This window comes from Epinephelus lanceolatus, chromosome 11, assembly GCF_041903045.1.
Source record: "Epinephelus lanceolatus isolate andai-2023 chromosome 11, ASM4190304v1, whole genome shotgun sequence".
In the NCBI taxonomy this organism is placed as follows: domain Eukaryota; kingdom Metazoa; phylum Chordata; class Actinopteri; order Perciformes; family Serranidae; genus Epinephelus; species Epinephelus lanceolatus.
Genome location: NC_135744.1, coordinates 31,065,729 through 31,091,905, shown reverse-complemented (window position 1 = coordinate 31,091,905; position 26,177 = coordinate 31,065,729). Strand labels below are relative to the sequence as shown.

At 40.4% G+C, this 26,177-nt stretch overlaps 1 protein-coding gene across 1 annotated transcript in view; it reads right to left on the bottom strand.

Moving 5' to 3' along the window:
• The window catches only part of LOC117246829 (replication protein A 70 kDa DNA-binding subunit-like), a 57,358-nt gene that overhangs the window by 15,244 nt on the left and 15,937 nt on the right, over nt 1–26,177 (bottom strand). Inside the window, exons 8-16 of the mRNA XM_033610815.2 lie at nt 25,698–25,800; nt 25,511–25,579; nt 21,467–21,659; nt 14,288–14,424; nt 13,569–13,717; nt 11,325–11,454; nt 2,183–2,359; nt 1,924–2,031; nt 1,632–1,718 (exon numbers count right to left, since the gene is read on the bottom strand). Of these exons, the coding sequence (XP_033466706.1) occupies nt 1,632–1,718; nt 1,924–2,031; nt 2,183–2,359; nt 11,325–11,454; nt 13,569–13,717; nt 14,288–14,424; nt 21,467–21,659; nt 25,511–25,579; nt 25,698–25,800 (1,153 nt within the window). The remainder of the gene's footprint in view (nt 1–1,631; nt 1,719–1,923; nt 2,032–2,182; nt 2,360–11,324; nt 11,455–13,568; nt 13,718–14,287; nt 14,425–21,466; nt 21,660–25,510; nt 25,580–25,697; nt 25,801–26,177) is intronic.

Genomic DNA, 26,177 nt, shown 5'->3' with positions numbered 1-26,177 from the left:
CTGGTTGTTAGAAATTCATGGATGGCATGCAGCCTATTAATTAAAACAACACACCTCGACGTATCACATTTTATCACCAGGGGATGCTTCACATACAAACAATTAGTGCTGACTTGCAGTATTCATTGTCAAGTTTTTAATCATGCAAGCTCCTTGTACACCTTTATGATATTCACTATTTGGAAAGCATCCCTTCCACTTCTGCCTGCTACTGACTCATCCTAAAGGCTGCTGCAGATCAGTAAATACTAGGTGCCATCAAAATACAGAGGAAACCACTTAGAGTTATGACTTTCTTTCCTCCGTTATGAATGCAATATGCACGCAACGCCAGTCTCAGTCAGCTGGAAGCAGGCAGGTTATTGCAAGACAAAGTACCAAGGAAGGAAAGTAGAAAAAAATAGAAGCATAGTTTTAATTTGTTTTTCCATGTGTTGTTAAATATGAAAAGACTCAAAATGAACACTGAAAGGGGAGTACTTGATTACTATAAGCAGCTTCTGTATGAGAACATTCTGTCCCAAGCTCTTCGAACCATATAGGTGGTGATTAGGTCTCTCTGAGTAGGTAAGATTTTTTTTTTTTAGCCATCAAGCTCTTTAGCAGAAACGGTTATTGTTAGTGTTACTGTTCACTACTGCACATTAAATTTTCTTTGTTCTTTCAACATCAGGTTGTGTTGTTAATGTGCTAACTAGCTAATTAGCATATTGAATCCATCCTGTCAGTCTTCCACATTCCCTTTTTGAATGACGAATACAAAGTTATTTCCTCTCATGCAGGTGCAGAATGTAAGTGCTAGCTGGTCGTTGACTGTAGTCTTTGTGGTGTGTTCAAGTGCAACTTTTTGGCTGAGACCCAGGCAACGAAAAGTAACGAAATAATCGACCTATGGCGTCACTAGCTCTTTGTTGTTGGTTAAGTGTGTCTGGGCCTTAACCATGATCATTATAAACACTTTTCACTGTACTAAATCTGTAAACACTTCAAGCTTTGCCCTCTCATCATGTTGTACCCATCATCCTTTTATTCATCACCAGAAACTTGACAGAGGAAGGTCTACTTTTGTCTGGCAAAATCAGAACCTTTGCGGTCGATAAACACTAAGTGCTGCAATTTCCAATGACAATTTCATAACTGAAATGTGGAAGCTGTCATTTGAAAGACACTGCTTTAACAAACAAACACACACACACACACACACACACACACACACACACACACACACACACACACACACACACAGAGCTGAGGTCTATATACTGTAGCTCGTCCAACTTTTTTTTGTCTGATTGTGAAATTGACCCTAAATGAGTCCATTTACTGTTTATACAACAATGACATTTGTTTGCAATCCTGGTTATTGTGAAAGCCCATTTTCCCAGGACCATTATTAGTGTACTGCTGGTGTATTCAGAACAGTGATAAGACAGCTGTTTGTGACAGACATGCACTAACCAGTCTGGGTCGAGTATTCCTGCAAGGCAGAGATCACTGGAAAATTTTTCACAGCTTGCAGGACAATGATGAGCGGCATTGTACGTCATTACATTCTGCTCTTTTATTCCTGGGAAACTAAATTGCATTGCATTGTATCACATTCTATTGTGCTCCAGTTTATGGCTACTTACGTTGTACGTCTCCAGCTTGACCCTGTTTCGAAAGATGTGAGTTGTGAAGTTGGTTTTCTGAAAGACTTCATCGAATGCAGCCTCGTCCTTTAGGAACACACACATGCACACAAAACAATGTAAAGACAAAGTCAAGGCCAGAGGTTTACAGGAAGTAGTCTGTTATAGTTAGAGCGCCTAGATAAATTGTAGAGGCAGTTTTCTTAACAGATGTAAAACAAACAAATTTAAGGAAAACAGTGTGTGGTAGCATATCCGTGTGTGTGTGTGAATGAGTGTGTGCGTGTCTCACTGTTTCTCTGAGCAGTCCCAGTGTGTCTGCATTGTGACCTAACAGGACCTCAGCTGTCTCCTGGAAGCATGTCACCCACTGGTTATCCCCGAAGTCTGCCAAGTTGGCCTGAGAGTCAGACAGACAGAGATGATGAAGGGGCCAGAGATTATTCATGTGTGTACGTTAGACTGTGTGCATATGTGAATGCAGAAACTACAATGTTCCTCAAAGGCAGTGAGACAAACAAGAGCCAACGATGTGCACTGTATAAACTTACAGAAAGCAGGAGTCTGTATTTGAAGTTGGGGAACTCTCGGTCACACTTCTCGCAGCGGTACAGTCCATTCTGTTGGTCGATGACCTTCTTGTAGCAGTCTGCAGTTGGACAGGCCTGGTATAGACAATTCTCCTTACGAGTGTACAGCACTGTCGCTATGCAGCTGAAATAATCCGCCTGAGCACAGAGAACAAAAATGGGACAGAAAGAAATCCAATTATAGGGTTAGAACTGTGAGATCAATAAAAAAAACTACCAAATCACATCAAACTGCTGCAATTTGAACGTCTAAGTGGCTGCAGTTAATTTGCAGGTGCTGCCCTGTTACACAATATTATGCTGAGGAGAAATCTAACCTGCAAATCAAGGTACACACTGGAAAAATCCACCAAAGCAAACAAGCCTTAAATGCTATCATTTACTTATAGGGAATGTTTGTGCTTCAATTTGAACATTTTATTCTACCCTTAGTGGCACCAGGTTGCTCCTGCAGAGAATGGTGGCTGTCTCGTCAAATTACATGCCACCTTAACGAAATCCTGACAAGACATGTTTCAAGAGCACTGCTATAAATGTATCACTTTGTGACATTTAACAGCTGTAACAGCAACAGTGAAAATGCCATAATGTGGCAGTATATGCTGCTTCTGTACAGCTGATTCAGCAGTATATATACTATTCAACAGCTAATTAACATTGGTCCTAAAAGCACTAAAATGTGGCAGATTGGGAGAATACAGGAAAACTGCCTGCAGGAAGGAAGTGATAGTATAGGAAGGGTAAGGGTATCATCTAATTCAGTGATCTAAAACAAGGGTTTCATATTTAATAAATATTTCAAATCTAAAATAGTTCATAGTTTTCTCATCTAATAAATTGTTTATTACTTAAAATGATCTGAATCCATGTTTTATTTAGCCTATACATGCACCCCGAGTAAAACACGTCACACTTCTCCTGATATGTGGGTGTGTATGTGTGCTTTCTCTTGATCTGCCACTGATATTTTGTTTAGGTACAGTTACTTGCTATGGGGGTTGTATGTTGAGCAAGGTGCAGACATTTCTAATACATGTCAAATATCTTTCTAAAAATTTCTGTAGAAGTCTAAAAAAAACCCACTAGAATTACCACCCCGTGGCTGTATGCCTCTGCACACTAGTCATGTTTCTCTTACAGTTTACATCCATGTCTGTGAAAACACAGATAACTCACACACATTTTCACCCCATCAGCAGATAAGATCTGTACAGTCAGCACTGATTCAAGGTGGGTACCTGAGATTAGTGTCACTAATTCAGTGTCTGACCAAATGTTTCCCTTTCTGTTTCTGAGATATGACACTGAGTAACAGCCAGAAAAGTGGTTTAAGCAGAATATCATTATGTCATAGTGAAGCTGACCTTTGACCTTTGAGATATAAAATGTCATCACTTCATTATTTCATTATATAAGACATTTGTGTAAAGTTTTTGTCATAATTAGCATAATAAATCATAGCATAAGAATGAGTTATGGCCAAAAACATATTTTGTTGGGCCACAGTGACCTTGTCCTTTGACCTTCAACCACCAAAATCTAATCATTTCATTGCTGAGTCCAAGTCTGTGCCAAATTTGAAGAAATTGCATCAAGGTATTCCTGTGATATCACGTTAACGAGAATGAGATGGACAGGGTCACAGTGATCTTGATCTTTGACCACTAAAAACTCATTGTTGACTCTATTAAGTAGACATGTGTGCCAAATCTAAAGAAATTCCCTTAAGGAGTTCTTGAGATACCACGTTTACAAGGATAGGACGGATGGACGGACTGTGTTGGTGGTTGCTTGTATTGCAGGCAGATGTTAAAAACATGATGATAACTGTAGCCGTCTTTGTGACTGCCTTATAGTTGCCTTGATTCATTAAAATTTCATGGCCATACCCATCTGATTATTTTCTTGGAGTCTTAGACTTGAGTAAAACTGTGTTACCAAGATATTTTCAGTTGCATTGTTGATGGGAAAAAATAAACTGCATCAGGAATTCAAGTCAACTTCACTGTACAGACATAAAACAGCTTCACATTTCAGGCTGTGTGTGTGTGTGTGTGTACAGCCATGTGAATTATATGCTGTAAATTACGCAGCACGTGTGATTATTCCACTCATGCAATCGCAACAGATAATTATGGACCTCCTAGCTTAAAAATTGTTCATGGTAAATTTCTGAAGACAGAGCCTCTTTATTGTTCACATTGAAACAATCTGTCAATTTTCACACTATCTGCTTAGAACATGGCATGTTTTTAAAACTTGTTTTCCTATATAAATAAATTAAGAGTCGGTAGGTTCTGGTGGAGGTACCAGCTTTATCTCATTTTGAGGCTGTGTAATTAAAAATAGAAAACCTCCTGAAGAAGCAGATCCACTCTTTCTGTCTGTACATGTCATTACACTGACAGGATATACAACAGATGTGATTTCAGTGACAATAGGTATGAGCACTGCAAAAACAGTCGCTAAGCTTTTCAAAAGCTAATCTTCAAAAGGTGTAAATTGAAGTGACCACAACAAGACGCGCCATCAAAGTGTTTGTTATGTAGGTGGCTGCATCTTGGTAAATTAACAAGACGCCAGGTGGCTCAGGCCGTAAGCACACAATGAGTAATCACTCGTCCACAGTACAAGAGTCAAAATCACAAAACAGTGGTCGGGTACGGTGACCAATTTTAGAACATGCAAGGCTTTAAATTTTTTTCTGTTTGGGGTAGAACAGCTGATGAGCTCCAAGAGCAGCTCTCCTGCCCACCATGAACTAAAACACATTTGTAGTGGGCAAAGAAACATCAGCAAAAACACTGCTGATAACTGAAAACTTTGTCTGGTCAGACAAATTCCAGTTCCAACCAGACTGTGCTGTCATCATGAGGTGATGCATGACGTACATGGTAACTGTACAGGGCATTCATTCAGGACCATTATGTCAAGATAACACTGCCATCAGTACAGAAAGTGTGCAGATGTGATTCACATTTACACTGTGATATCATCCATCCATTTTCATTTGCTTATCCGGGGCAAGGTCGCAGGGGCAGCAGGCCAAGCAAAGCACACCAGACATCCCTCTCTCCAGCTTTCCGAAACACCCAAGGTGTTCCCAGGCCAGATGAGATACGTAATCCCTTCAGCGTGTTCTGGTTCTGCCCCGGGGCCTCCTACCAGTGGGACGTGCCCGAGACACCTCCAGTGTGAGGTGCCCAGGAGGCATCCTGATCAGATGACCGAACCACCTGTACTGACCCCTTTCAATGTGAAGGAGCAGCAGCTCCACTCTGAGCTCCCTAAGGATGTCTGAGCTCCTTACCCTATCTCTAAAGCTGAGCCCAGCCACCCCACGGAGGAAACTCATTTCAGCCATTTGTATCCACGATCTGACTCTTTCGGTCACTACCCAGAGCTCATGACTAAAGGTGAAGGTTGGGATGTAGATCGACCAGTAAATCGAAAGCTTCGCCTTCCAACTCATTTCCCTATTCACCACGACAGTCCGGCGCAGCGCCTGCATCACTGCTGTGATATCAATCCCACTGAACTAGAAACATTCACTCTTTTGGTATTTTCTTGTATAATCATTATTTGGTATTTTTAAATCACAACATTTCAGCACACAGCAAATGCCATGAAACAAAAAGCCAATCAAACTTAAGTGTGAAAAAAAACCCATAAGAAACGAGGAGCAAAAGTGCTCTTTCTAGTGCAGGCAGGACATCCTTCAACAGTTTAAATAATGCGAATAAATAAGCGGCTTAGGGTGAAAAGAGAAACATTAAATAAAATAAAAATAAACTCAGATCAAACTTGGCATCATCAGTAAAACTGTTGCCAACAACTCAGTCCAGCTGGTAGATGCACACTGTTTACACATCTCTATTTGACTTCCAAACAATCTTGGAACAGTTTAAAAAGAGAGCAGAGGGAGTTTGAGAGTTCTATGCATAATAGATGCAGGATGAGATGAATCTCTCTCTCCCTCTCTAATACACAAATGGTGCTACTGTACACACACACCAGCGCACCAGCACACCAACACACACATGCCTAACATGCTGGGTTATGTGCAAAGACCAAAACTTACACATTAGCAATACAGATACAATGGGCTAAACTTCTTTCAGTTATGAATTTAAATTTAAGTGTACACAGTCAAACAGAATCAAATTAAAATGCAGCGATGTTGCTGTAATTTAAACAGATATTAGCACCTAAAGCGGCAGAACTCACACTGTGTAAAATCAACAGCTAAAAAGGAAAGAAATGCTAATTCTAGGAGAAAAAAGGCTATTCTCTCATCCTGTGGAGAAGCACAGCATTCGATTTCCATAAATATAAATATAAATAATGCACACACCAGATGAACTGTGTCTCGTTGGGAAGAGGCACGTGTACATGCCTGCATGCAAACACACACACAATGATATAAACAAGCACAAAGCGATAAATATGATATACATGCACGTGGAAGAAACCTCAGAAAAATCTTTTTTCCTAGCTTCACCAGAGGGTATTTCTTCTACCAGGAGAGCATGCCTTGAACAAGATGTTGGAATTACAGCCAGCATTTAAAATGAAATGCTTTAAAATGCATTCTAAACAACAACTACAAGCAAGAGCTGGGCCAGACTCATTACTAATGTTGGCCTAAATGAGTCTATCAAAGACTCTCTCTAGGACGCTGGCCAAATTCACACACACCGCCTGAGCAATGCTGCCTCCGTTATACAACCCACACTTTCTGTAAAGTGTTCAGTAAGAGCAGTGAATGTGAAAAGGCCATTGTGTTCTCTGCATCCCTTGTGAGATGGTTGATGTTGTCCTGTGTCCCCATGACCTCCACAGATACTGTCAGTCAGACTTAGAGCTCTCTGACACTTTCTCCCCGCCAGCTAACACTGACTCACATCGTCATAATCTGTCCACCCATCCATCTACCCAGTACCCATGCCACACAGCAAGAAACCCTCCGAAACACTTACTAAGAAGGTTTTTTTTAATTAGGAGAATTTCTCCCGTTAGCAACGGCGCTCTCCCCCTCAACACTCCACTCCCATGTTTCCGCCCGCATGCCTGCCTCATCACATTTTGCAGACTTGGGCAGATTGGAGCGCTGGAAGGCTGAAGAGGTGGGAAGGCGATGGGTGGGGAAGGTGGTAGGAGGGTGGACGTGGCAGGAAGAAGAGAACAGGACGATTTCTTTGGGGGACTGTTGAAGGCTCGTGATGTTGGCAGATGCTACAGAGAATGTGAGGATAGAGGTCAGCAGGACCTGGACCACAGCACTTCCATCACAACTCGACCACTCCAAATAAACCCCCCTGCATTTGTCATCATCTCTGCCCTTCTTCTTCTACTCTGTGTTTTTTTCATCTCCCTCTGTATTCCAGTGTGTACACAGAAGCCTTGGGGCAAAGTCTTAACCTTAAGCACACTGAGGAAAACCTGGAAGAGCAGCACGACTAACGCTGCACACACACACACACACACAAAAAAAATGCTCAGAGACACACAAACACAAAAATATGCGCGCAGACTTACCTAAAGATTCGTACACACTCACACATAAATACACACACACCTAACAGTCTGAAAATAGTTTTCATTCTTATCACAACAAATCCCTGTGTCACCTTCTGGCACCTAAATGCAATTAAAATTTGTATGTGGAAGGGCAACCAAGTGAAAATCTACTTCACATAATTGACGTGGCTGCACATGCCAACTTTAATGCTTGTCCCAAAACCCCAACACACACACACACACATTGCTACATTAATTAGAAATGGCTTGTACACACACAACCACACACAACCACACACACACACACACACACACACACACACACACATACGCACTCACACACGCACACAAACAGAGTCAGAGTCACACACATACATAGAGGCAAACAGGTAGAATGACAAATTAGATTCCTTCAAAGTATAAGCTAATGATTTGGATTTCATTATTATTACTGAAGCTGCAGCCACAGAGTGGGTGATAGACAACCTCCTTAAAGCTGTTCAATTACAGAAACGGTTGGGGGTACACAGGGCAGAGAGAGAAAAGAGGACAAGACCAAGAGAAAAAGGAAAGGCAAAAGAAAGAGAGGGGGAAAAAAATCAGAGCTTAAATTATTTATACATTCTCAGCTTTTTCTTTTCTATTCCCGGTTAACTGTTCCTACTTTTCTAAATAACCTCTGTCACTTCTCTCTCTCAGTCTGGAGTCTCTTAGTTGACTTCTTTTTTCCTGTGGCCTTGTTCCTTTCCATCCTTCAATGCAGGTTTGTCAGTGACATGAAGTTTAAGCGCCTAGATTTTCTTCCTGTCTCTCATTCTCCCACGTTCTCCGTCCGCACTACTTCCCTTCTGGTAATGTTATGCCCTATAGGCTTCCTCAAACTCCAACACATAATTAGAAATTTTCATTAGAAACGACATTGATCTTGAAGCTGCCCGTAAGTGGCTTCTAATTAAACGCGAGGGATGAGGGAGACTAGTCGGCGATAAACCTAATTAATTAGATAGAAAGTTTATGAGTGGCACATACCACTTACATTTACTCTGCTTTTAGTCGAAAGCATCGCATAATTCTGTGCGATGACACTTCTTAAAATGGCACAAGGTTCAATTTGAGAGTTCTCACATGCTCCTCCAACGGCATAAGGCAGTTCAACTAGCGCTGCTAATATGTGAGCATCACTATCTCCCTCCCACAGCTAAAACAAGAGAACCATGACTCTAATCCATGAAGTCATAGAAAGGCACAGCCTAGAGCTGCTCTATTTACAATGAATGGAAGACTGACTGTGGATTTGTGTTTGGTTAAACGCTTACATTCAAATAAGACTGACTAAATCCATGTCTGTTCACAGAAAATATTCTCTGATAGTCTTAAATAAGAGGCCAAAAACCATTTAACTGTTATGTGCTATGACCCTGTAATGTTTAGTAGCAGTGATTGTTTTCAGCGCACCTTATGTCACTTTCTACTTTGTGATTTCCTACATTTTTCCAAAAGGAATCCAATTGAATTCAGCTGTGGGTTAAACCATATGTGCAGCTATAGAAAGCATTCAGCAGTAAGTGAAATATGCCGAGAAAATGCTTGAGTCGCACTCTTGACGTCTAAGTCCATCAACATGATGGATTTGTCCCTGTGTGACTGCAAAACTTTGGTGCAAAACAGTGATTTGATTCTCAGGGACTGACACCAAAACCCTGTGTTTACTGCGCTTGTCTTACAACGTTGAAAGATTTTCTGCTATCAAACTCTGTGGTACTGTAGCTATGCTCATGTTACGTCATCTGCAGAGGCTTCTTTCATTCGTCTTCAAACAGCAGCCAGCTGCCCGACTGAGAGAGGGATTTTCTGACTCACATATCAATCTGCTTCCAGCCAAAGTTTTCAGAAAGAACCAGCTTAGAGATCCAACTAAAACTGCAACACAAATAACTATATTTACTTTCTGCCATTACACACCTCATGGATTCATTTCCACCCGATCTGCTGTAGATCCCCAGTTCTGAGACTCAATTGCAAAAGAGTACACCAATTTAAAACTAAACCTACACAGCCAAATAAAAAACAAGTTGAATTGTAAGTATCGCAGTTGTTTATGGCTTTCATTATGGTACATTCTGGCCCTTTATTGTGGACTACACTGAATCAAACAGGGGCCTGAATCTACAACCAAAGCCAATGAAACAAAAATACCGTAAATGCAAATTCTTCAGTGAAATAAAGACCTTAGTTTACATCTTCATTGCCTGCAATTCTTTCCTCTTAGTCGTCTTTATTATTATTTTAAGTTCTTTCAGAGTGTTTTAATAAAGAACAAACAAAGTGTGCATTCCAACTTCATTAATAAAAACTACATCTGGCTTAAGGACAGGTTTAGTCATAATTTCATTGTAGGGCTGGATGGATACGTTGATTAAATTAATCCGCAATTACTTTTGAAGCAAAAGTTCCAAACATTCTCTTGTTATATCCAATTATTTGCAAACTGAATATCTTTTGGTGTTGGACAGTTTGTTGGGAAAAATTAGATATCTGAAGGTGACACACTGAGCTTAAATAAAAACTGTTACAGGTATTTTTTAAAAAAATAGATTTACTGGTATTTTACAGACTAAATTAGAAAAGTGCACTCAGTAGAGTGCAAATCTCCATCAGGCTGCCGTGTTCCAGGTACCTGAGCTGATCACAGCCACTCTAGACAATTCTTGTAATTCCAGTAATTCTAGCAGATGCACCGCAGCTCATTTCAGAAAATATGATATGAGGATAAATGTATTTTTAGTAGGTACAACACTGCCATAGATCTTTGACCCATATTGTTCACAACTGGACTTCAATGTAGGAAATAACAACTATAAACACAACTAAAACAGATGAACAAAGTAAGTCTTCTCACTTACTCAGGGTAGAAGCACAAATATGAGGAAAAATGACCAAATTAACAAAATCCACAAGTCTAATAAATCAGACAGGTAAAGCGCTCTGCACTCCTGGTGTGGTATGATGCTGTGTGAATGACTGAACAAAAACTGGTCGCAGCCAGTACATGGCGCAGCTGTGCCCAGTAATATTGGCCCTCACAGCTTCCTTATAATCAAGATGGCAGCCAGGGTAAATGGTGATTTATTTATTTCAGGTATGGATTTAATTTGCAGATGCTCTGGTTAAAAAATGATGACGATCTTGTGTAGATTCCAGTTTTTGAGCCACGACGAATGCCAAAATGTAGTCTGCAACAGACTAGGTAAGGCTTGTTGTTTTTAGCCAAGGCTATTTCTGAAAAACTTGTGACCCTAACTGGCCGGTGAAGAGGGGTGAGGAGTCAGCAGTCAATGACGGTATACAACATAAATGAAACAAGATTTTCAGCAATTGTGAACCACAGCAAAACCAAGAAATCCTAGAGCATGCAGTCATAGACATATACACAAATTATTAGGCTGACTGGTCCAGTAGTTTGCAAGATTAGCTGCACACAGATGGATACATACACCCAACCCTTTAAATTGTCACTTTTCTGTCTGTCACAGTGTGTTTAAATTCTGGTCAGAGGGTTTATGTATGTGTGTATGCACTGCACCTTCTCTCCATTTCCCATGTTTTCATTCTTAATGTCGCTCAGTGTTTTCCAATTTGTCTTTGCTCCGCTGCCCACCGACCTCGTCTCTGTCAGGGATTGGCTGGCAAGCGCAAAACCTCCCTGGTCGTACCTACAGCATGGACATTAAAACACACAGCACATAGGTACAAATAAATGTATGCATAAACACCCCTGTAAACCCAAAACAAACACACATACATTTGAAATGCATTATTTAGAATGTAGAAAGGCAAAAAGAAAAAAAGGAGGGTTTGTTTTCCAATAAAAAAATACAAACAGCGTGTTCGAGAACGCGAGGTAATTAAACAACAGAAGACACACCATCGATACTAGTCATCTGTGAACAGGTCCCAGAGAGTATCTATCTGTATGTGAAAAAAGAGGGCGTGAAACCGGGTGAGTTTGTGTGTGTTTGTTTACATGTATATGATGTGTTACATTAACAGCCTTTGAGTTTTTTCCTGTGAAGGAGACACTACACTGTATCTGCTATTATCTATAGAAACCGCCTTCAGCCATGACTGAATTACTCCCTTAATCCCCTAACTGATTTACAGCCACTGCATCTGTATCCTGCAATCTATTTCATCTGACATACGGCTGTCTATCACAAACAAATACATTCATACTTCAATCAGCTTTTCATATTTGCAAACATGTTTGTCCATACACACCGTTTCTTTGCTGAGGCAAAAAGAAAAACAAACCTTGCCTGTCTTTTTGTTTTGCGTACCCACTCCATCTATTCATTTATCTACCTTTTTAATATTCCCTTTAAAATCTTAATGCAGCAGCGTGACTCCTGCTCTGTATTCTAGCCAAGCAGAGCAGTCTAATCAAGGCATCATCCAAATTCATCAGTTTCCTTCAATTATGCAAGCAAGTCTGGTCAAAACAATCCCACAAAGCACCACATCGCCACAGGAACTAGAGTCAGACAGATACTCTTTGTCTTTGTAGATCTTCATGTTAAAAAGGAGTGGAAAACACTCGGTCTGCTCCTTGAATAACATTCATTGTCATTCCTTCACCGCTGTCAGCGTGTAAACAGGAGAGAGGACCAAACAGCAGCAGAGATGAGGGGGAAAAGTCAGGGATTAGAGAAGAATGGAAGGAGGAATGAAAGGAAGGAGGAGCGCATTTTTTTTCTTTAGTTATTTAGCCCTTTGAATGTCAGGATGCGATGTGTATTGACCAGAGACTAATAAGACCAAGATTAAAGCTGGAGCAATGGAGCCTCTGCCTCCTTTCTCTCTAACAGACACAAACACACACGTATCTGTTATTACTAATGCAACACACACACACACGCACACACACAAAAATGGCTTTTGTTCATGGAGCAGTTAGTCAAATCCACAAACCAGACATTACAGACAGAAGGAGTGAGCAGAATAATGCCCACAGGTACCAACAAACCCAAACTTTTATTTACTGTATTCGCACTCTGAAGCAATGAGTGCACTGTTTGATGCAGTTTTCTGCCTAAGAATAGCTTTCAGTGTAACTCAAGCAATCACATACACACTGAAGCATTGATATGTACACACACACACACACACACAAGCAAGGAAAAAAAGAGAAAATAAAAAACACATTTATATTTCAGCGGTGGCCAGACTTGGGAACAGCCTTAATGAGTGAATGAGTCATTATTTAAAATCCCTCCACAGGAACTGCTAATAAGAATCCAGTTTGATGCGGCTCACCGTGTCCCCGTCTTTCTGTGCACGTACAGTAACAGTTCAGAGCTGGAATCCAGAAATACCCGTGCTCTGCTTTTTTTGTTATTCCCTCCATCCATTCCATTCCTGTCTACATCCTGTCTAGAGTCCCGCTGGGACTGATGAGGCATATGCCACCAGTGTCCTGGCACGTGATCATCAGGGCTCTGCACTTAGGTTTGTTCGTGTGTGTGTGTGTGTGTGTGTGTGTGTGTGTGTGTGTGTGTGTGTGCGTGCGTGCGTGTATGTGTGTGTGTGAGCATGCCCTGTGTTTAGGTTATATTATATTTATAGTCATAACAGCAACAAGAGGGTACAATTTCTCTATTTATAGGGTGATTTATTCGTCTGTTAACACGTAACGTGTCGTGCAATGCTTGTGACAAAGTGATTGGATGTCCCTGTGCACTGTACATGCCAGCATGTGTGCACAATTCTGTATGTGTTTATGAATACGCATGTGCGCACCAGTGTATGTGTGCACACCAGTGTGACTCACCAGGCCCGCAGACTGAAAGCCTCTGGTAAGTCTGGGTTGACCATGACTGTTGAACTGAACAACGCAGAGAGAGAGATGCCCCCGAAATCAGACAAGCGAGCTCCTTTGATGGCCACCACAGGCTGCCCAGAGCCGTCAAATTTCTCCGCCTGGGGAAAGAACAAACTGTGTCAAAGACAGTAATTGAGGAGACAATGATAGAGAACAAGAGACGGCAAAAGCAGTCGTGTTATTGTCTCTCATATGTTCAGTCTGTTTCTGCAGCCAGAAAGTAATACGTGGTGTAGTTCGCTTTTATAATTGGACAACCTACAAGTTAATTTGAAAGTCATTTTTGGATTTTGGCAAAGAGGAGGGATTAGCTCTTGCAGATTGAATGAGCTTAGAGAAGAATAGTGCCATTTCATGCACATTGGAGAGTTATTTAGCCTTCCGTCTCAAATCAGGGACTCTGGTCCAAAACACTCCTGAAGGTCACAAGAATGATTTGACCAATCCAAATTTTACAGCCCAGAAAACCCAATCAAACAGCTCTGTATGCAAGAGCACACACAGACATATGTTATACACATAGACGGATGGGCACCTTCATAAACACAAGATTAATTACAGCCTGCTCAACATGTTTTTATGTTAAATCACAAATCCATCCCTGGATACAGACAGAGAGCATGAAGAGAGAAAGAGGAGAAGAGAGGGAGAGAGATTATAGTTATTACCTCCTCTCCCCACAGTGTGACTGTCACCACTTTGCCAGTTGTGTCTATTAAGTCGAGGGCCCTCTTGGAGACTTCTCTGCTGGTCTTAGTGGTAATACGGGATACATCCTCTGCACTCTTACACACTCCAATCACATCTACAAGCACAGAGAGTTATTTTACTTCTCCATCTATAGATAGCTCATAAATACAGGTACACAAATATACTCACATTGAGGTAGGAAAGAGGAATAGTGCGGTATGTGAAGAGAGCCTTTTGAAATGTCTCCACATGGTGTAAAGTATAAAAATGCCCACTGGATATATTCTACATAATATAAAGTGGTATCACATCTGTCAAGACTCGACACAGTGGAGAGCTGACAGCCCTCTGATATTGCCAAGTCAGAGCAGACTGACATAAATGCATGGATGTATTATTTAGAAGAGCATAAAATGTCATAACAGGCTGGCTAACACCCAGGCCCACACTCCAAATCACAACAAACACACTCATTTCTCATTCATGTTTGCTGTCATGCTCAAGGCCTAAAAACTTCATTCAGGATTATTGCACTGAAGAGCAGTCGCTGCACAGCTCCAACAAGGTGCAAAGTCGGGCCTGCCGTGACTAATATTAAAAACTAAATCAGAACAAGTCAAATTAATTTAGGAAGCGCTCATGTACAAGAAATAGTGCTATCACAAGGTTACAGAAAACAAGGAAGTAAAAGATTAAATCAAGAAATTGTGTAAAAAAAAAAAAAAAAAAACAAAACAAAAACAGGATGAATGCATTTTACTGCTATGATATAAGGTTACATGAACAGACTGTGCGTACAATTTTCATTCAGCGATTAAACTTAGTTTATTAAATGTAAATTTTTGTTTATTTGAATTTGGCACAAACGTTTGTGCCAAATTCAAATAAATTCCCTTAAGGCGTTCTTGAGATATCATGTTCACAAGAATGAGATGGACTGACGGACAACCCTCAAACACATCGCTGACACAGAAGCATAAAAAATAACAACGTCCCTCTTTTTTTTCCTCATAAAAGAATCTAACAACACATTGTCATTGATGCGAAATAAGAGAAAAGCAGCATTTAAGAAGCTGAAAGCAGCTGAGGTTTGTCATTTTTACTTGATAAATAACTTGGTGCCCTCTGGAGTTTTCTTGTAAACAAACACAGTCGCCTTTGCATTTAGTGTAGTTTACCAGAATGCATTGTGTATATCTTTGGGACTTGACAAATGTGCTGGATACATTTCCTTAATAATAATACATTTGCAAAGTGTTTTTTAAAAGTTGCATTGTTAGTGTTTCTATTTTCAAGACCGTAATCTTTCAGCAGAAATATATGGGGCACAGTTGCGAAGTGTCTCATAGGCGGGGCAGATCTGTTTTTTACCTTCTACACAGACTTCATCTCTGGTTGTTGCCAGTTTCACTTTGTGTGTATTGAGTTTTCCCAAATGATAATGCAGTTAGTTATGCAGGGTTTTGAAGCGTATAGGCTGTAATTACTGGTACTGAATCTTTTAACTGGATGGTTTAAACAACAGGATTCATTGATCTGATTGATTTATTTTAATGTGAAATCTAAAAACATCGACAAGGTTGCTCTGCTGCGCGGCACTGCCTCTGGGGCAATAAGGTATTTATTTCAATATTTTTTTTTAACAAATTGTATTTATTCTTCACACAGTCCTAGTGTAATGACCTGTTGGAGGGCTGCCGAGCTGCATGATAAGAGGAGTGGCGTGAAACAGGCAACAGATGTGTTTTGTGTGTCCTTTGTGTGTGTGAGCATGGTACAAGCAAAGCAAAACCCACTTTAAAAACATTGCTCCATAGCACTCCCAGTGGCCAAGAACTACACAGGGCACCTTTAAATGGCATTATAATGATCACACTTAAGTTGGTTCCTTTTCTGCCCATCATCTCATGGTGTTAGAAGGAGTGCCCATGTGTTTAATAAAACGACTGGACAGAATTATAATATAGATTCTTCAAACCAGTCATTCTCTGAGCTTCATCCTCCTGTCTGCTAACCTTTCTCTAAACTCTCCCTCTCCCTCCTCCTCTCCCGTTCCTCTCTTGCTCTCTGTCTGTGCTCTTTCAGCCTGTCTTAATTCCATTATGATTGAGACGATGTCATCCACCTCTGAACTCCATTATCACCGCAGGAACAGGCTGACAGTTCTCATTACCATGTTATAATCCCCTATTTAACAAAGGAGCAAGGAGAGCGGTAGTGGATAGAGAGAGAATGGAGAGACAACAGATGACACACAGGACATGTAACGCTGCCCCTCTGCGACCAACACAAACACACTCCTCCAGGTAAACTGCTCAGTGCATCTCTAAACTCTTTAGTGTGTTGCTGTGCTGGCTTGCATTGCTCATAGTATACACTAATGTAATCATGCAATATTACTGCTCTGAATGTAAATCTACATGAATCTTCCACTCACTAGGGTACAGAATGTTGTTACCACTTCTTTATGACCATCAATTTCTTCTCTTACATGGAGTGTCTAACACTTTAAATAATGAATAGCCCTTCTTGTGCTGTGGTTAAGCAGTTGCTGTATGCTCTACTGACACTAAGCAGTACACTGCACTATTGTGCAATGCAAAATCACAGCTAGGTGTGTGATCACAAGTACAAAGATCACATGCACCTGTGCTGATGGGTGTTGTGAGAAGGGCACACAAAATTGCCCTTTAAATAGCTACGCTCCTTACACACCTTTTAACTCTTGTATAGTTTGGCTCACAGTGTGTTGACTGTGGGTTTAAGCCTGTCATTGGCTTCTTCTTTTAGACAGTAACATGCATCCTGCATGCCATCTTTTACAAAATGTCAGTTGCTGCATGAAACTAGTCTCGCAGAGCCAGACCTATATATGCACTCGGTTTTAACATTTTAAGTTAAATGACAACAACAAGGCTCTATCCCAAAACATCCCTTGCCTACATCACTTAGCCCTTAAACCTCTGTTTCGTGCATTTACTTCTAAGGGTACAGTGTTGTTTCTTATTTGGGTGAAGAGGAAGGGTGAGTGTAAGTGCAACAATGCCCTCCAAACAGAGCTTTTTCAGAGACACATTTCAAACCTAATGTTATGAGAAATTAATGGCAAGATGGCCGCACAAGCAGCTAATGAAACCTACAGAAGTATTTTCTTCATTATTAAAGACTTAAAAATCATGATAACCATCGTATGTCTTAGTTTAATATTGTTTCAGTGTATCATGGTCTTTTTCTTTATAACAACCATAACAAAAAAATCATTCGTACAGTAGTATGCTGACCAGCTAACTAGCTAATGTTACACTGATATTGTTGGTTCGTGCATGACAGTCCTGCAATTTGACATTTTGTATTTCCATGTCACATTGTCCTCCTTTGATGGCATGTGACACCCCAAATTTAACTAAAGACCAGCAAGCAAGTTGCTGTACTTGTTACTGATCCTTTAATATGAGTGCAGACTGCCACTGATGTTGGCAGCACGGGCTGCCAACATTAGCTTTGGCCTGGTAATGAAGCAGTGTTCTTTGTTTTGTTTTTTGTTTGTTTTTTTGATCGATTGATAATGTAAAATTTAAAATGTGAATTAACCGTGAGCGTCCATGCTTTTCTATCTCCATCAGATAAATGGAAAATGTCATTGTGATAATACCATTATTGCCATAATTGCATCTGTTTACATAAACGCCATCAAAGAGATGATAACAGACGTATGATGGTCTTAAAGGGTTGTCCCATTTCATAGGGGAAGATTTCAGCCATCACCCCTTGTAATTCTGTTCCAGGGGGCAGAAGGGTACTCGGAAATGAGGGGCAAGGGTAAAAAACAACAAAAGGCATTTGGCACAAACTTCTAAGCCAGCACCCTAGATGCCAAAATCTTTTAATGTGAAGGAAAATCAAAGTTTTTATATATTTTGTTGAAGTTTAAGTTCTTGAATGGCTTCCTGTTTTAGCCTCTGTTGTTGAATGAGACAAAGGGTTTGGTGAAAAACAGTTTTTGTATTTCTTAAAAGGAAGTTACTGAAAAAAATTTTGGTTCTGAAAGTCAGGTTATGAATCAACACTAGTATTGAAAACTTTCAAATAATGCCCATCCTTCCTTATAAGTAATAAAAACGACTGAAGGGGTCAAAACTCTAACATGCAATGTCATGTCCTCACCCTTCACTTTGCATACAGACTAGCAGCAGCTTTTAAAATTTACAGAAACATCACTGTCAAACCTGTGCATCATTTTATTAATAATATTGAGCAGACTGCCTAAAGCGCACTATTGAATCACTAATTTCAACCCCAATCTCAATGTGGACCATCCCAATTTACCTGTCACAGAGATAAGACATTGCTCTCAGACACAGAGGGCAGGCACTGCAACTAACCTCCATAAAAACAGTGCGATGAGCATTATCCTCTTTTTATCTCTCCTCTTTACCGTATGCCTGAATTAACCTCTCCTCTGACCCCGTCATAATGTATTATTTCAGGACACCTGGTACGTAACTGATTGGCACATGTCTGTCTATTAGCTCAATTTTTTTTCCATCTATATCTACAACTTGTAATTATCTGGGTTGAGCAGTTTGAGAGATGATCCAGCTGATAACCCACATGTTCTATTACTGGTGGAAACTAACAGGTCGTAACCTCACAAGTCCACTTTTTGGTTACTCAGTGGGCCTCCTATAAGACGCATTCATTCAGATTCGATCTTACATGGCATAAACCAGTGATTCTTGAGACCCACGTAGCCAAATATGCTAAAAGAATGCATTCCTGATCTGTAAAAATATGCAAAGCATGAATGTTATATTCTACATATAAGCATTTTTATCAACAAGAAATATACTCTTCTTGAAAATCATCAACGCTTTATTTGTATTTTTTCTCGGAATCTGTAACTTATTACAATTACGTATTTTGTGATTTAATTACATAACTCTGTTAAACGTTACTGGATACTCCCTAACACTGCATATGAGTCATGTACAGATAGTCTGACTCTCTCCACAGGGGAAAAACAGCAATCTGAATAAGTTTGCTGTTTTTCCCCTGTGGAGAGAGTCAGGGGAAAAACAGCAATCTGAATAAGTTTGAAGTTTAACCAGGATACTGAATTTATCAAAAATTAAAATACATATAACTATGTCAAGCTTAATGCAAACCATGGCTGCAAATTCACTGAGAAATTTTTAAAAATCTTTTAAAGACATATTTCGGCACATAAACTTGTACATTTCAATACTCACTGACAGCTGGTTCGGGGTCTTTATGTAGGCAGAGTATATTCCTTTGTTGCAAACGACAATTTAGTGTAGACTACCAAATCTCTCGTTTAATATTTCCATGACCACCTTTCATATAAGTCAAGGACCACTTTGCTTTAGAAAGACATTTTTTTTTAGCATTTACCTTCATCTCAAACCAGTCGCTCTGCATTTCTGTCACAGTGCTGCACTACTCTGATGACAGATCGCTGACAACTGTACTAATTAATATTTCAGTTGCGGGTCCGCTAACACCACTGCTGACACTGCTGGACTTTATCTGCTGATTTCTGATATCAGGACCTGAAGGTCCACTGTGTGAAATTCTTTGTTTTAATCTATGGTAACATATTTGTGAATGAAAATTAACAACAAACTAACATAACAGGCAGCCTTATATGGCAAACTGAGGGGTGTCGATGATGTAAATGCAAAAAATCTCACATATATGTGTGTTCTCACAACCAGGTGGCATTCATCAGGCTGAAACAAGCAATCCATAACAAGTTTGTTCAATTGAGAGAGTTTGGTGGATCTGACTTGGAACATTTATTCAAGCAAACATCATTGAACAAAGTAAAAGAGGTTTAAGCTAAAAATATGAAAATGTTCTTGTATGAGGCCCAATGTGTTCTGGCAAGGCTTTTCTTTGCAGGGACATGGGTCCAAGCCAGGTGTAGTACAGAAGATTATCGACAGTTCTCTTTATCACATCCTTTTCTTCACCTGACTGGACTGACGCACCATCTCTGGGCTGTTGTTGGTTTTTGCCTCTGATTTTTCAAAACAGATGTACTAGATGGCAGCCATTCAGGAATGTGGTCAAATCTCTCCTCAACTATCCACAAAAATCAATACCTGAATGAATTTCTAGCTAAAAAAAAAGACCACAGAGTTGCTGAATCACACTTAATTTTCTATTTTTAACACCTTGTTTCTGTAGTTGTTCACAAAGTGTTGAGGGAGTGAGTCATGTCATCATCTGAGCCCTCACCACAGATTGCTGATTGAGTGTGACACATACCTATCTTAATCAGTTGATTATCAATGTTTTGAAGCCTTGATTACAAAAAATGAGCTTGTGAGATGTAGTCTGGCCTTGTGAGGCTAAAAAAAAAAACTTGAGCCACAGCACTTACGCCCGGGTCACACTGCCTGTATAAGTAGGAGCTCATCTAGAGATTCAGAGTGTTGACTTTTTTTCCCTGTGATGTGACCAGTTCTGTTGATAGTCCCATTGACGTCATACCATCAACAGTACACTTTTCACCACAGTTACAATGTCTCTTTCTGTAGAATATCTCAGATATAAAACCAGCATGAATTCGCATTAGCTGCAGCCATGTACATGCATGCATCCACATGTGCATGCATTCACACAAACACTTATCACAAGCCCAGTGAGGCCTCCCTACTACAACTGGTTCATGAGTTACATGACATGTCCTTTGGCTCATGAACAATCTTTCTATAAAATCTTGTACAAGTCTGTGAATCCATTTGGATGTTATGTGCATTTTTGTTATTTTTTGTTGTAGGCCACTCTCACTATCCAAAAAATATAAATACTTATTTTTAACACAACACTTGTTTTGGTTTAAAATTAAAAGCCCTGTGGTGGAAAAGCCCTCCCATTATTTGTTAACACAAGGCATTTATTCTAAAAAGGCAAACTCAATGTAGAGAGACAGGACTGGCAGGCAGCAGTGCTGTCTGTGTGAACACCACACACATGCAAGTTGCAGCAGTTCAGCAGGTAGCGGTCATACACAGGTAAAGTTAGGTGATGTGGCCCTAGCATAAAGCTCTCTCACTGTTAAATTGTTCCTTTATGGACTAAAATCATAGAAATTTACAGATAAAGTCTTACTGATGAAACTCTTCTCTTACCAAGGATGGCATCCTTGTCTCTGTTCTCCAGCTCTGCAATGGGCACAAAGTCACAGTGCACCGTGGGGACACCCTGAGTGTCATCACATGGCACGATGGATGACTGAGCGTGTAGGGTCATCTCGTAGTCGTTCTTCAGTGTGGTGTACTGTTTGTTGGCCGCCTTCAGTGTACCCTTAGTGATGTAGTACACCTGCAGAGAGTGGGTGAGCAAGGTGAGCTGGCATTATAAAATTAGACCTAATCAGACTGGTTATTTCCTGTGAATTTGAAGCAACTATGACCGATCTGATTGAGCGACCACTTTATTGATCCTGCAAAGGAAATTATTAATACAATACAGCTTCTGTTCCACCAAAAGCTCTCAATAAAAAAGGAAAAACCTTCAGGTCCAACTAAGATGTGGTGTCATATCAGGCCCATCACTTCTCTAATTCACCAGAAAATTAGTAGCAGCTGAGAGCGAGTCTGCTAAACAGCACAATTTAAACTCAATATGCGAGGCACACTTCTTCATTTACTCTCCCAACACTCCAATATTCCCTCTCTCTCTCTGCCTCTGAGTTTGTCTCTGTGGCTTATTCTCTTTCCTTTCCTTCCTCCCTCTCTCTCTGATTTACCCCACACACTGATAGGAACATGAAAAACTAATGTGATAAGCATTCTGGCCGCTCAGAGCCACTCACACCCACTCACTGTTCTGTCAATACTCAGATCACGAATGGAAGACAGATTCATTCCTTTATTTATCTTTGGGGGGCAGAGGGCACAAATTGGATCTGGGGCTGTGTTGGGAGTCACTGCCAGTGGCTGATACCTGAGCCAGTGTGACGAGCAAAATGATGGCCAGGGTTAATTGAGTTATTAAGCTCTGTGGGCCAGGCCGAGTTGAGCAAGAGCTTTAACATGTGTTCTACCTGTCTGCAATCGCATAGGTATGCAGGAACATGCAAAGGGCATGGTGTGGGTGTTCGGACCTTGCACCACCCATTTAAGCACAAACAACACATGGTTTTTTACTTGCATAAACAACAGCCTGAGACTGGTGCTAACTCTCACTTTCCAGGAAAAACTGTCGACATCTCTCACCGTCTACAATTATGCATCTTTTAACCCCCACCTGAATATAGCAAAACTGAACTCAAAAGTTTCACTTGAGAGGCAGCATTGTTGAATTCTTGAATATGACTTGTTCCTCACATTCAAAATCATTTTAAGGATCCTACTGTATAAGCTTTAATTCTTGGGTAAAATTCAGTTTGATTTGAAGGCCTCCAGCAAGGTCAGAGGCCAGCATCACTGCCAGTTATGTAACAGCAGCTGGAGCTGGTGGGCATTCTCACTAAAGGACAGTAGAGCAGATGGTTGCTGACACAAGGTCTTGAATCGGGACCCTCTGGATGAAAGATGATCCTATTAATGAATGCTACCTCCAAGATTCTTTCAGACCAACTGGTACAGCAAAAAGATTCATATGTAGTAGTGTTTGACTGAATTCAAATCTGGTTTTACTCTACATGATAAATGTTGCAATACCTTAAAGATAGGTTTGGAAAATGCATATGCTGAGGTATATTCCGAGAGTTAACGGTTGCTGTAATCATTCCTCCTCTCGAGACCTGCTCTGAAGAGATCCCATTGTGCTGTGACTACACTTTGAGAGGGGTGACAAAATCCAGTGTCCTTGTTCTATAAAAAACTGTGTCGTAAATCTAAGCCAAAGTTAATATGAAGCTTACATATTCTAAATTTACAGTCTTTTTAGAATAAAATTCTCTGTTTCCTCGGACAATGCCTCCACACTGAGTCACACTTGAGGGATACACCCTGGTATTTATTGCCAGGAACAACGCTGGCATTAAACCAGGGTTCCTAAAACTTCAGGCAAATTGGATTTACTACTTTTTAAACTTTTTCAATTCCACCCCAAATGACCAAGACCAATTCTACAATAACAAAAACTGAAGAAAGAAAAAACTTGAACCAACCTCAATTACTTAAGAGTTAGGGATGATTTTGCCAAAATGTTTACTGTAACATAAAACATGACTTTCATCCAATTTCAGAGTCCGGGAACATTGCGAGGAAAAGGTCTCCTACTCCATCATTTGCCTTGTATGATTGGTGTTTTGTCACCATGTTTAGAAAACACAGTACCTCTGCTTTCTGTGTAGGCGTTCACCTGAATGTTGTTCAGAGATTTGCTGCTTCTAACCCTGGCGCTGGTATCGGTGATGGGGGTGGAGATGTGGCAGAGACGTGGGTAGAATAGAACTGGGAAATACCTGGTGTTTGTTTGCGACTTTTCTTGGTGATTGTGTCTCTCACTCTGCATATAGGATTTAACTGCCTTGATTCCCCTCATGCCAAGTTTGAAAAACCTCATGCATAAAATACACTGAGCTTCATGAGCATTGCATTGTACCAGTTTCAGCAATGCCACAAAATCTTGGTTAAATGGCCAATTTTTTGTTGAATTTGCACTTCCTCATGTCGTCCAGAGAAGAATAACAACTAGCTATCAGACAGTGGAACCACTGCTCTGAGCCTTCCAGCTGGAAACAAAATACATATTTGTGTTGTTGGTTCCACCATCCTGATCTGCATGACTTCAATGTGAGGCAACTGGGTAAATCATTTAAAAAAAATTGATGTTGCAATTTATTTTGAGATTGATTTTGCAATGCAACGTCAGAAAAAAGAATCATAAATTCTACCTCCAATGTCACAGCATTTTAAAGACTTTTGAAAGACTGATTTAAGACATTTTAATACCACTTAAGGCTTTATTTGTGATTTCAATGCCTTTTAAGAACCTGCAGAAACCCTGAAAACCTGCATGAGACTACCAGGATGAAGATACCTACTTCAGTAGACAAATTACTGAACCCTTATATCCACTTTGACCAAACTTTCGACTGCATTGTAGTACAGAATAAAGACTGTGGATTTTTTTTCTCCCCATTTCTTTGAGTGGAGTTGCTACTAGTAATTGCTTGTCTCCCAGTATGGAGAGGAGAAGTGATTACAGTGACCCATAAAAATGATAATCTCTGTATCAATTACTTAAGCCAGTAAACTTTAAAGCGAATCCTCCATGGAGAACACAGCCTGTAAGACTGGGAGCCATTTCTGATACAATGAAGATAACTTTAAAGATATACTATGCAGGATTTTTCTGAAAAACAATGCAGACTCACACAGAAGTAATCCCTCTCAATCATCACTTATGACCCACTAGAAGTGTGTAGGGGAGTATTTCTGCAGAGGCGCTGCCCTCTGCCTGTATTTTCTTATTTTCTATTCTCAGGACATGTACGGAATTGTACCCCCACAGCTCTTAGGTGGGGTCAGGGCAGCAGCCAGTTGCCAGACCATAAGCAGCAGGCATCCAAGAGACACAGCGCTGCAAAAACACAAATATAGCGAGGTGAAACGCCAAACAAGCGTGAATCCTGCATAGTATACCTTTAAAATAACAGCAAAACTATATTAACACATCAAATTTGACAAGTTCTCTCACACTGTTCTCCAAAGCATATACACTGCTTCATATATCTACCCAAATTCTCAATATGTCTCAAACATATATATTTCAGTGAAATAAGACTTCATAAATCCCTTCTACAAAATCCTCTAATACTTGCCTCCGGCTCATTCATTGGCTGGAACTCCTGCAGGCATGAGAGGATTTTGCAGAGGGGTTTATTAGGCACTATTTTACCTATGATACATTTGTTTGAGGTGTTATGTGAATACAAAATGGAAAGCTGAGACTGAAGCTTACTCTGCAACTAGTTGGTGATTTTTTTTTTTATTGCCTCTAGATATTGTCTTTCTGTTGTCAGTTTCATCGAAGAAATGAATCGGCTTCAACGTCTGGAAGCTCCTTTTGAAACAATGTGAGTACAAACATATTCTTGCAGCATCCAAAGCTGCTGTTGATGTGAAATATGTGCAAAAGTCAAAATTTCTAAGTCAAGTTTCTGAGAAGCTCTTATCACTTCAAGTGAGGACAGATATGGGTGAGTGGGATCTGCTCACCTTGCCTTGCTCCACTAGAGAGAAAAACTTGTCCACTTCGTTGTTGAAGGCTGTGATCCTGATTTCTCCCTGTTGACCAGCACATTTCCATTAAACAGCAATTCGTTTCACGGATAAGACCAAAAACAGCCATGTGTGACATATGTTTGACATGCAGATATTAAGGCCTCTCGACTCCTCTACTCACACTCTCATCCACTATCTCAAAAGAGAAGAGCTTGCCCTCTCCTCTAGAGTTACTCCAGTTGCGGATATTGGACTTGTTGGTGACTCGGGCTTTGATAGTCCACCTAGGGATAAATACAGAGTAGGCACTTGTGATAAGGAATCAGTACTTACAAAGTATATGTTAAAAAAAACAACAACAACTAAAAGGTCCAGTGTGTAGGATTTAAGCTCTGTTTCCATCGAGTAGTATGGTACAGTTCAGTTCGGTACATTTTTCTTTCCGTTTCCACTGTGAAAAGTTGTGGATGGTACCAATGGAACCGTTATGTACCGTCCCCATTTTTGGTCCCCCCTCTGTTGGGTTACCTAGCACACAGATCTGGTACTAAAAGGTGGAGCTGTGAACACTGCAGTCCGTTGATTGGTCAGTAGTGGACGGTCACTCTGTTCAGGGCTGAGTTGTGGCTGGTTTGAGGCTCATGTAATCGCTGTTCATTGT